At 47.2% G+C, this 12,302-nt stretch overlaps 1 protein-coding gene across 7 annotated transcripts in view; it reads left to right on the top strand.

The window, feature by feature from the left end:
* Positions 1-12,302, top strand: part of GREB1L (GREB1 like retinoic acid receptor coactivator) — a 575,070-nt gene that overhangs the window by 399,190 nt on the left and 163,578 nt on the right. For all 7 annotated transcript variants that reach the window (XM_078687443.1, XM_078687441.1, XM_078687437.1 and 4 more), the window contains exon 10: positions 10,167-10,286. In XM_078687443.1, coding sequence (XP_078543569.1) covers positions 10,167-10,286 — 120 coding nt within the window. The remainder of the gene's footprint in view (positions 1-10,166; positions 10,287-12,302) is intronic.

Raw genomic sequence — 12,302 nt, 5'->3', positions numbered from 1 at the left:
ATTTTTGCAAAACAAACCTAATTCCTTTCTTATGGTTATTTGCAGCACTTCCATGCCATTTCACTTATAGTAAAGAACTCTTATCCAATGACAGTCCCTCTAATAGAGGATTGATACTGAGTGGCTGCTGTATCTTTTCAAATCCATCCTTCCACCTAAAATCGTGGTGAAAAAATGTGTGAAGAGACAAAGTGACACCTCACGGGCGAGCCACCAAAGGGGTAACTGGCAGGTACTCACCAGATAAGCCCACTGTTCTCATCATCGGTAGTCACTTTGTCTAAAGTAAATAAGTGTCCAAAGAAAAGAACAACAGAAGACCGTGCGAGTGCAAGAGAATGATGAATAACTACACTCTATGTTAGTAACGGAAAAAAGAGTTTAAAATTGACAGGCACACCTTACACACGATAACTTTATTCTTCACTAAGGGTGAACTGTCAAATTAAAAATGTGAACAGGTAGCTATTCATGCATACCCATTTTCACATGTCAACATGTTTCATTGCCTATAATTTCCGGCAAATTCTTCAGGGCTAGACAACTCGTCACAGCACGGAAGTTGGACACATCAATCTAGTCAGACTGTTAATGAAAAAAGAGAATACACCATCATGTCACAATGGAATTCGCCTGTCCACTCCCAAGCTTAGCTCCAAAATAAAAATAGAAATGCATTTAAATAGTTCAAAGGCTTGCTATGCACACTCATCTGCTAATCTTCGGAGGAGTAGGTTATACAGGGCTCGACAAATGTACTCGACCGCTCGCCAATGCGAGTGACTTTCTTCAAGGGCGAGTCAGTTTTCAGGCCTACTTGACCGGCCTGGCGAGTGATATCTGTCGCTGCAGTTCCAGGTGCCAATTTGTGGGTCGAGTGCAATTGATGTTAGGTCGAGTAGAAAAGTCTACTTACTCGACCTGCAGGTCCAGTAAGATTTTTTAGATTTGTTGAGCTCTGCTATAGTTAACCGTGTGAAAAGCGGCACTGAGTTCTAGAGGAATCAAAGCAGCAGTGCCGCCTTTATCTAACTGGCACCTTAGATGTTCAGTGATTCCGAGTAGGGCTGACTCCATACTGTAGCCAGCTCTGAAACCCAATTAAGAGGGGTGGAGAAGTTTTTCCAGGATTTTATTCAGTGTACACAAGAGCAAAATTGACCTGTAATTGGATGAAGTAAAAAAGTCAAGACTCATCTTTTTCAACAGAGAAATTCCCATTGCGTGTTTCCACACCTTAGGAATGCTACCTTCTGAAAGTAATGCATTCAGATGTTGAGTTTGTTTTCCTAGAAATTGTGGACCAAGGGCAGAAAGGGACTCCGAGAGCAATGCGGGGCAGGTGCCAGGGTGGGTAACCTCTTATGCATGGTTGCGAGCAAACAAGTGCAACTTGAGTGTAGTCACAGGTGTTATCACAGATCACAGGGGCAACACAGGTGTTATTGAACTCCGATCTGACTGACGACCGTTGGGGTCGGGCGTAGAAAAAATGAAGTCTGAATGTCAGCATCATTTTTAGAGCTAAAGCTTGTAGTTAGTCACACTGAGGCTGCGAGAGAGAAACCACAGGAGAAAGATTTGTGAAATCTGATAAGGTCTTTGTCACTTGAAAAAGGATTTTTTTGCAATTTTGCGCCATGGATATTTTTTTGGAATGGAAAGAGAATAAAGTAGTGCGGCAATTTTTAGAAAAAGCTTTTAGAGCCAGTCTATACTTCTGTTCATAATTTTCACAGTAAGATTTGCGCCAGACTCTTTCCAAATGTTTATAGATCTTTTATTTTCGTGCAAGGCATCATTAAACCATGGTGCTGGGGGAAGGGTTCTATGATTCATCGCATGTTTAATAGGTAAAATGAAGTCGAGCAAGAACCAAAGACAATTGCTGATGGTGGCTGAGTCTGCTTCCACTGAGTGACTCAATGCCGGGTATTTGACTCCAGAGTGGAATTCAGAGAGGAAGTTTTGAGTTTCGTCTAGTTCCTAGAAAAGTAGACTGAGCGGTCCTCCCATGTTCTCTAGGCACAGAGAGTATTGGAAGGGAGAAAGGAACAGCAAAGTGGTCTGACTATAAAAAGGGCATTGAACGGGGTACCTGCAGACCTTTTCAGATTACAGAATAGGGGATCAGGCACAGCCCAGCCTCATGAGTGGTTGATTGGCACAAACCTTGACTTAAGTACTTTGGACAATGGTGTATGTCCACATGAGAGGAAGGGAGTAATATTTCATCCTGGAACTCAGAGTGAAAAAGGACATGACACTCGAACCCTACACAACTGTTCTTGCAGTTTGCATCATCCATTCAGATAGGGCGTTGGAATGTTTTTGCTGTTGTCTCTGCAGTAGTGTTGGCCTCTGCTTGTATGATGCTTCGATTGACTCTAGCAGTCACTAAGTTTTGTGCATCTCCTTTGGATACCTTCACAAAGCAGCTTTGAGACACATCTATAAGCTTGTTTTTAATTGGCTAGCAACGTAACAGTCTTTACTTTAGATTCTCAAAGCACAAAATGAGTTGTAGTCTGGAGAGGGACCAGACATGCAGCATCCCCTCAGGAAATTACATAATAACATGATTTTAAAAGTCAGAACTCTGAAGTAGAAAGTGCATCAGATATGACAAACCACCTTTGAACTGATTGAGTGAAGGGGATCACCACACTGCTTTATGAGGGTCACTGAGATAACTAAAGAACTGAGACACGGAGAAAGTTGCAAGTGACTGCTCCTGACTCTTAAGAGATTTTGGACTGGGCTGTGCATAGCTGAACATCAAAATCATTCACTGGCTGCTATGTAAAGTGTGCCAACTTTTGGGGTGGTTCCACAAAGGTGTTATTTCCCTAACCATTACAGCAGGAAAGCTTGACATTCAAAGTCTTGGTAAACAAACACTGGAAGCATTTAACCCCATACTGCAATCAAGAGCTATGACTGATGTTGAAGAGTCTGTGCTCTGTCTTCAGACTTACAGATCAGCTTCATTTCAAAGCCTTGCAGAGGCCTGGTTTGTACATGTGAGTTTTAGGTGGTGCATGGTTTTACAAAGATGTCACAGGCTTATCTAGTGTCCTGTATTGGATTTGTAAAGCTCATGGCTACCCGCGGGCCTACCTGCTGCAGCAGTGAAACAAACTCAGGAAGCAAATGTTGTCTAAACACATTTACCTCAAAGCTACAATAAGATGTGTTTGGTGATCCAATGCACTCTAATCGAATTAAGGGATCACCTTAATTTCAAAGCTTCGCCAATGTTTACTGAGATAGATTCCCTTAATGGGATAATGCCTATGGTACCCTTTACGAAGGGGCAGCTTCTCCACTGAGGCAGAGGACAGTCATGCCACTGATTTTCAGCACTGCAAAAAAAGAAAATGATATTCAACACACTGTTACCTTTTGTTTCCCCTTGCTAAGGCATTTCTGCGAGGCGTGATGAGGCTGGGCTACTCACACAGCAGGGGAAGGAGTGGTTAGGGCACTTTCTAAGGGCGCATTACGGTTTGGCCAGCCGTCTTGGGCCGGCCCAACAGTCATGCACACTTAACATGTTCTCCACCAGACTGTAATGCTCAGCCTGGGTGGAGAACATGCCCAGCCTCCCAGTTCTTGTCTGAGCGCCTATGGTGCTCAGACTAATCACAACGCTGCTGTCATTGTGACAGCAGCATTGTGATTGGCTTAGTGGAGTCTGGGAGCCTGTGCCTCTACTGCCTGGAGACCGACCATGACTCCCGGGACTGTCGAGCCATGGCCCGAAGGCCTTGCGGGAGCGGCGCCGGAAGTTGCTGGAGGTCCGGCATTTCTCTCACCGCCTCTCCGGGTCTTGAGGCTGTTCGCGGGACCGGAGCCGTCTCTCCTCGGGCTCTAAGTCTTCGCCTTCAGATTCCGGTAAGCGACGCCATAAAAAGTCGAAGAAGTGTGTTCGCTCCACGGACAGGGGCTTTGCTATACCTGGGCCCGTCGGTGACTCCCGAACAGATGCAACAGTTTCTTGCTGCCATGGACCGCCTTTTTAGGCCCCGGGCTCCCACCGGCCTGCCTCTGGGCCCTGCGGTCCCGTGTCCAGATCCTGTGGGCCCAGCGGCTCCGCCACCAGCGCCAGCCCCTGGCGCCACAGGATCCTGCGCCGCTGGCTCCGGCCCGGGCACCACAAGGTGCAGCGCCGTCAGCTCCGGTGCTGCGCTGGTTTCCGTTTCTCCCGCTCCTGCCCCGGTTCCTGGACCATTTCGTCCCGGCCTGGGATCCGATTTGGGATATGGCTCTGGCTCAGCCCAAGCTGGCGCCGTTTTCGGCTCCGCTTGTCCCTTCTCCGGCTCCGGCCCTGCTGCCGCAACCGGCTCCCTCTACACCGGAGCCGGACGAGGACTGGGTCGGCTCCGAGGCCCCCCCTTGCCCGACAGTGTTACTCCGAGCAGGATTTGGTGGACGACCTTGAAGATGCAGGCGAACTTGATGTGTCTACTGACCCGGGGTTTGCCTCTCCTCCACCTACTATGGAGGAGGGCGCTTCCTATACCGTGGTGCTGCGTCGGGCTGCAGAGGCTCTCCATCTCAACCTCCCTACGGTGGCCTTTAAAAGCAACCTCCTTACAGAGGTGCTCCAGACGTCGTGGGAGCCGCTGCTCCCTTTCAATGAGGCCCTCACCGAAGTTTTCTTGGGCACTTGGTTGCGACACTCCCCTTTCTGTCCTCCCCATGCCACCCCGGTACCACCACATGTCGGGGGCTCATTTGACTCTTCTCCATCAGGAAGTCTCGGCCCTCCTGGCCAAGGGGGGGCCATCAAATGCGTTCCCGGTCAGGAAGTAGGGTGTGGCTTTTATTCCCACTACTTTCTGGTCCCTAAAAAGGACAAGGGGGCCTGCGCCCCATCTTGGACCTCCGGGATGTCAAACGCTTCCCCCGGAAGGAGAAGTTCAAGATGCTGACTCTGGCTCAGGTCCTGGCTGCCCTGGACCCCGGAGACTGGATGGTGGCGTTGGACTTGCAGGACGCTTATTTTCACTTCCCCGTCCTGCCGGCGCGACCTACGGTTCACGGTAGGCCAGGAGCATTTTCAGTTTGCCGTGCTCCCCTTCGGCCTTACCAGTGCCCTTTGGTTGTTCACGAAGGTGATGGCGGTGGTCGTGGCTTATCTGCGCCGGTCGGGGGTGTCAGTCTTCCCCTACCACGGCTGTTGAAGGCGGTCTCGTCCCAGTCAGTCGTCTCCCACCTCCACAGACTGCGACCGGCCTCCTGCATTTGCTGGGGTTCTCCGTCAACGTGCCGAAGTCGCACCCAAGTCCCTCTCTGAAGCTCCCCTTCATCAGAGCGGTTCTGGATTCGACGCTGTTTCGGGTTTATCCTCCCGAGCAGCGAGTCCAGGATATTCATGCTACGGTTCCGATTTTTCAGCCTCTATCCCGGGTTTTGGTCAGGATGACCCTCCGGCTTCTGGGCATGATGGCCTCTTGCATCCTGATGGTGATCCATGCCAGATGGCATGTGCAGGCTCTTCAGTGAGACCTGAAGTTCCAGTGGGCACAGCATCAGGGCAACCTGTCCGATCATGTCCAGATCTCAGAGGGCACTGCACGACATTTGCAGTGGTGGCTCACGAATCGCGATTGGATCAATGGCAGATCCCTCTCCCTTCCCCAACCGGAGCCCACAGTGGTGACGGATGCGTCCCTCCTGGGATGGGGCGGCCATTTGGGAGAGGCAGAGATCAGAGGCCTCTGGTCTCCGGCGGAGTCCCGGCTCCATATCAACCTTCGGGTGATCCGACTTGCACTGAAGGCATTCTTTCCCTCTGTCCGGGGAAGTGTATTGCAGGTGTTCACGGACAACACCACCGCCATGTGGTATTGCAACAAAAAGGGCGGGGTGGGGTCCTGGAATCTATGTCAGCAGGCTCTGCGCCTCTGGACATGACTGGAACATCAAGGCATTCCCTTGGTGGTTCAACACCTGGCGGGTTCTCTGAACGCCAGGACGGACAAACTCAACCGCCGGTGCTTGATGGATCACAAATGTTGTCTGAACTCGTGGCCTCTTTCAACAGCGGGGAGAGCCTTTTTTAGATCTATTCGCCCCTGAAGAGAACGCGCAATGTCATCAGTTCTACGCGTTGGAATTTCCAAGGCGGCACTCGCTCGTCTTGAATGGAGCTGCGGTCTACTGTACACTTCTCCGCCTATACCACTTCTTCCCAGAGTGCTGAAGAAGATCAGGCGTGACCTGGCTCAAGTTATCCTTGTGGCTCTGGACTGGGCTCGACGAGTATGGTATCCCGAGCTAATCAGTATGAGCATCCTTCCCCCGATTCGTCTGCCTCTTCGGGAGGATCTTCTGTCGCAGCAGCAGGGGACTGTCCTCCACCCGAACCTGTCCAGCCTCCACCTCCATGCGTGCAGATTGAACAGCGACAATTGACTGCTTTTGACCTTCCTCTCCAAGTCTGTAATGTCATTTTGGCAGCCAGGCATCCCTCCACTAAAACGGTATACGCCTGCCGGTGGAACACATTTGTGGCATGGTGTACAGCAAAGGCTGTGGATCCCCTTTCTGCCCCTCTTTCTCAGGTTCTTCTGTTCCTTCTCTCCTTGGCCCAGCAGGGATCTGCTCTGGGCACTGTCAAAGGTTATCTTTCTGCCATCTCCGCCTTTCTACGGCTTCCAGATCAGCCTTCTCTTTTTAAGTCCCCAGTTAACTGTTTCCTCAAAGGCATTACACATACGTTTTCACCCGTACCCTTCATAATGCCCCAGTGGGACTTAAATCTTGTCTTGACCTTCCTGATGTGCACTCCCTTTGAGTCTCTTCATAATTGTCCTTTACGTCTTCTTACCATAAAAAGTGCTTTCCTGGCTGCTATCACTTTTGCCAGAAGTGAGTGAGCTCCAGGCTCTTTCTTCTAAACCTCCTTTCCTTTCTGTTCATCCAGACAAGGTGGTTTTAAGGACCCGTCCTTCTTTCTTGCCAAAGGTTGTTACGCCCTTCCACATCGAGCAGACCATCACTTTGCCCACCTTCTTTCCGCCTCCGCATCCTTCAAGAGAAGAGGAGAGTCTCCACCGGCTGGACCCAAAACGTGCGCTTGCTTTTTATCTGCAGCGTACACCACAGTTCCGGGTGGATGATCAACTCTTTGTTGGCTACATGGGCGTCAAGAGAGGTCGGTCCGTGCACAAGCGAACCATCTCCCGGTGGGTCGTTCTGTGCCTTAAAGTCTGTTACTCTGTAGCTAAGAAGGAGCCTCCTCTGGGGCTGCGTGCCCATTCCACCAGGGCAAAAGCAGCCACTACTACCTTGGGACGCGGTGTTCCCCTGCAGGACATTTGTCAGGCAGCTACGTGGGCCTTTCTGCACACGTTTACGAAGCACTACTGCCTTAACAGTCTGGTCCGGAGAGACGGCTTCTTTGGCCGATTTGTGCTCCTTGACTTTTTGGTGTAATCTCGTTCGCAAACCCACCACCGGGGTTGGTATTACTGGGGTATCTATTCTAAGGTAAGGAATCTATCACTAACATGTCTCTTTCAGATGCACAAGTTACTACTTGGGTAACAAGAGACATTAGTTAGTGATAGATTCCTTACCGCCCCACCCATCCTCCCCGTTCTGCAAGCTGATTACTAGGGTTATGGTTATCAAATTTTAGGACCCTAGTTTTATGCACCAATGGTCAGTCTCTTGCATGGCTCTGCGTTTCGGCACGGAAAGTTGTGTCTCCGTGACGTCATCTTGGCGCTTGCGACACCTGCGACGGACGCCGAGCTGCACGACGCCACCTACCAACGCGCAGGGGTACTGCTAAGCAAAACTTTCCGGATCCAGTCTGGCGCCTGGGGATATGCTAAGGTAAGGAATCTATCACTAACTAATATTTAGTCGAAATTCTTTCTTTCTTCGTCGTCCTTTCGATGGTGTAGTCTTCCTTCGTCTTCTCAATCGATTTTCTCAAAAAATCTCGAGTTTTGCTTCTCTTCTCTCCTAATCTCTGGAGCCCTCTCGGGAACGATCCAGACCCAACGGCGGAAAAAAGAATCTGAAGATGGCGCCCAAGGGTGGGAGCTTCCGCAGGAAGCATGCCGACGTCACAGGAAGGACACCAAAAGGTGGGACGTCGACGCCCACCTGGGCTACGGAAAAAAAAAAAGAAAAGACTACGATTCCGGACCCAACCACTAGCCGGCGGAATAATGCACAGCATAGTGAATCCAGAAAGATTCACGCTGCAAAGCTAATTTCTCTTACAGATATTTTGTTACAGAAGCAGTAACTTGTGCATTAGAAACCTTCTATGGAGAGCTTGAAATTAATATTAATTGTGTAAAAGCATTTGGGGTGAGCCTCAACATATACAAACAAGTGTTTGCAAATGTTCCAGAGCCTTGCATTGCTTTAGGCAAAATTCCCTATAAAAGTCATTAATCTACCCTAGAAAACGAAAGACATTACAATTCTAATTTTCTATGCATGTTACGATACTCTCTTCAAGGTGGGGTCATCCGGACACCCATTCTAACATGACATCTCTGACCTTTTAAAGTTAATCAGGCGTTACAGAGCAATTTCACTTGTGTGTGTGTGCCCTCAAAATTAAAAACAGACTTGTGCATTTGACTAAATTGAGCTCTGCATATGTCCTTGTCATCACAATATTATTAATTGTGCACTGTTGCTGCTTCTTGACCTAACCACATCCATTACTGCTGCACTCATAAAATACAATAAATTGGCTTGAAAAGATTTGCCTTTGCTACTTTTTGCTTCTCTCTTTCCTAACTCCAGTGATGTAAGACTACTCACTTTAGCCACTGTGCCCTACCATCACCCAAGGCTCTCTGCTGTTCCTTCTATTGTATATCTATTTGATACCCTTCCCTCTTGCCAGCAGGCCAAGTTGTTACCCAGGATTTTATGACCGTAGTACTTTTGTTTTTAACTTTGGGGTGCTTGGCACCTCTTCGTGATCTTATGGTCAGTCCGGAGGTCTCACTTATGCATATGTTTATTAAGCTAAATTAAGCTAATCAGAAAATGTTACTGTTAGCTACATGGATGATAAAATAGTTGGTACCTATTTGCTCAGAATTGTATATGTAAATGTAACCTAAACCTTAAACTACGAGTAACACAGATCAGTATTTTAAGTTTATGATCAGAGTTAACTGTGAGAGTCTTTAAGAATGTACTTGAGCAGAACAAGCTCAATTCACGTTTTTATTAAGAGTGCTTCACTTTCATGGTTCATGCCCTTTTCCATAAGGAATACTGCAGGACTGGGCTATTTAATATATATATTTTTAATGTCACATATTTATCCTCGCTAAGTGTCCTACATTGCTGATTGATGTATCCATTTGCTGACCATCAGAAGGGGCAGAGGCCTGCATGTTGTAGCGGAAATTAATGTATTACTAGTTTCCATTGTAATACCATTCCAGTACCCTAGTAAAACTAAATGTACATCCTTATTGATGTACCATGACCCAGTGTTTACACTGGAAACGACATGTAGTAGTACAGAATGCACAGTACTAGACTGGGGGAGGGTGGCTGTGTAAGTGGGTTACCAAATCGACACTTTTCGCAGTATATGGCTCTAACGACGAAATAGACATTTTATTCTGGTCTGTTGCTGATAATTACAAATTTGCCCACTGGGTGAAGATAGTGGAAGGGGACTACAACATGTTTGATTTCTCTTGTGATCAATCTTCAGCCTAAATTTGGCACCGGAGATGTCTCTGAGCATTACCATCAGGAACAATCTTCTAGAATCTATAGGCTCTCAGTAAAGCGGAAGAAGCACTTATCATGAAAAATCTATCAAGGCACTTCTCATTGACTTGCCTAATCCATCTGATCCCCTACGTAATTCTTCCCAATGAGAAGTTAAAATCCATAAATTACTAATATAAATAGCTGAACAGTTATGATTTCTGATGTGATTTCTGATGTTGAGTTAACAAAGAAATGTGTTTTTAACAAAAAGGTCTCTTAACTGCAAGTATAGATTAATTCGTACTGTAATGTGCTATAAATCATTCCATAGAAACCTACCCTTTTAATTGATTCTGGGTTTCATGCATGTTAAGTGAATGCACAGACACATTGCATTGCTTTATGCCTTTTCTCAAACCTGCTCCAAATCCTTTTGCCTCCTGTAGTGTCTATGGCTAGTTCTGGCCCACCAAAGAAGCGACACCGGGGTTGGTCTCCAGGGTCTCCTGTTACTGGTCCTGCATTACCTGTCCAAGTCCCTGCCATCCGACCACTTGCAAGAACCGGTAAGTCTTCAAAACTCAACGGCACAGCTGCTTAGCAGTTCTAATCAAATATTCCTTTGCAGGAAAACATACTGCATAGTTAGATGCACACAAAATTTAGGACCAGCACGTTTTTTTCTCAATTCTATTCTTTTTACAGGTTGGAAATGAGCATTTTAGGTTTCTTGTTAAATTGTTTTACATACTAGTGTGCTGCTGAACATTTCTTTTGGATAAAATCTGTTTAAATTAGCATGAAAGATGCACAAGTTTACAAACATTATAAAATGCCTGAAACATCAACCTGCATGAGAATATTTCTTTTTTTTTTAAACACCAAAGCTCTGAAAAATGTCTGTGCTTACACTTGTATTCACGGAAATGTGCATCTATAGAAGCATACATTCAGATGTTGAGCAAATAGAACGAGCTCACACAAGTCATAAGAGTTATTGGCAAAAAAAAAAAGTTTGTATGAGAAGAGTGGGGTGGTGTTTTGTGGGAACAGTAAGACTAGAGTGTATTTTGGTTGTTCTTTTTGTAGTGTAATGGTTAAGAAGTATTAAGAACATTCCTCCTTTTCTGTATATCTCAGTATGCTATCCATATAATAAATCTTTATAAAGAAGTTATTTTGCCATGTTAAATAGAGATGGACATCAGTCTGTGTTCACACGGTCCATACTTTAATTACTCCAGTATTTCAACTTTCATAGATTCCCATGCTTGTATCATTCCCCGTCGTCGGAATGGGAGTCCCCGGTATACATAAAATAGCAAAAGAAACCAAAACAGAAACTAGGCCTAGGCTTATTCTTGTTTTGCAACCTATCCACCTCTTTATGTAAAAGAGACCAAAAAAAATTAACAACCAATCAGATTAGCCTCACCCCTTCGAACCCTCCTGAGAGAAGCTCCGAACCTCCGATTTTCTACCGCAAGTTGTGCAATGGAGTCTCCACTGAGCTCTGCCAAGTTTTTTCCGGTTATCCTTAACTCTACCGTTTTTTTCACCTGTTTTTTCTTCAAGGCCTGCTTGAACTTTGTGTCCAGATGATTGATAAGGAGAAGAAAGCCCTCTTTAAAGCCTGTGCAACTTGTGCTAAGAAGGGGTTGTATGTGGAGGACAAGCACAAGGATTGTATTTACTGTCTGTACCCAGACCACAAGGCAGAAGATCGTAAAATATGCTGCACTTTTTCAACAAAAACGCTGCGAGACCATGAAGGATGTCTTTTGACCTGGATCCAGAAACTTAAGTCAAGAAAGGAACCCGTCTCCAGTGACAGTGATGAAGCATCCTCTGCTACCTCTTCCGGAAGGTTGGTAAAAAGGGGTAGAGCACCTCCTTCGCTGTCTGAAGAACATCCTGGTAAGGCCTTAAAAAATACCTCTCATGGGTCTGAAGGGTGTGGTCGTCGCTGGTGTGGTCGTCGCTGGTGTGGTCGTCGCTGGTGTGGTCGTCGCTGGTGTGGTCGTCGCTGGTGTGGTCGTCGCTGGTGTGGTCGTCGATGGTGTGGTCGTCGATGGTGTGGTCGTCGCTGGTGTGGTCGTCGATGGTGTGGTCGTCGATGGTGTGGTCGTCGATGGTGTGGTCGTCGATGGTGTGGTCGTCGATGGTGTTGTCGACGAGGATGTAGACGACGAGGGTGACTACGGCTACCACGTCGACGACGACTATGGCTGGGGTGCCGACGGTCTCGACGACTGCTGCATCGACAACGTCCATTTCTTCGTCAACGACTCACAACGTCGTCGACGGTGGAAAAAATTACTATTTCTGTCAGAAAACGCCAGATTACACCTGAGATGACGTCTCCCAGGAGGGTGACTCCTCTACCTCCTGCACTCCTCCTTGAAGAAGAGGGATCTGATGAGGATGATAGACAATTTGCCTATGCGAATAGCCCTTCTCAATTACATGTCAAATGTCAGGACACAGATTCTGAGGGTGAATACTTGGAGGAACAAAAATATGACCCTTCCTCAGATTATCAGGAGGACTACCAGCAGGAGATGGTCTCTATGCCTTCCTCC

Source organism: Lissotriton helveticus, chromosome 4_1 (assembly GCF_964261635.1).
Source record: "Lissotriton helveticus chromosome 4_1, aLisHel1.1, whole genome shotgun sequence".
In the NCBI taxonomy this organism is placed as follows: domain Eukaryota; kingdom Metazoa; phylum Chordata; class Amphibia; order Caudata; family Salamandridae; genus Lissotriton; species Lissotriton helveticus.
This window is presented reverse-complemented; position numbering and strand designations above follow the sequence as displayed.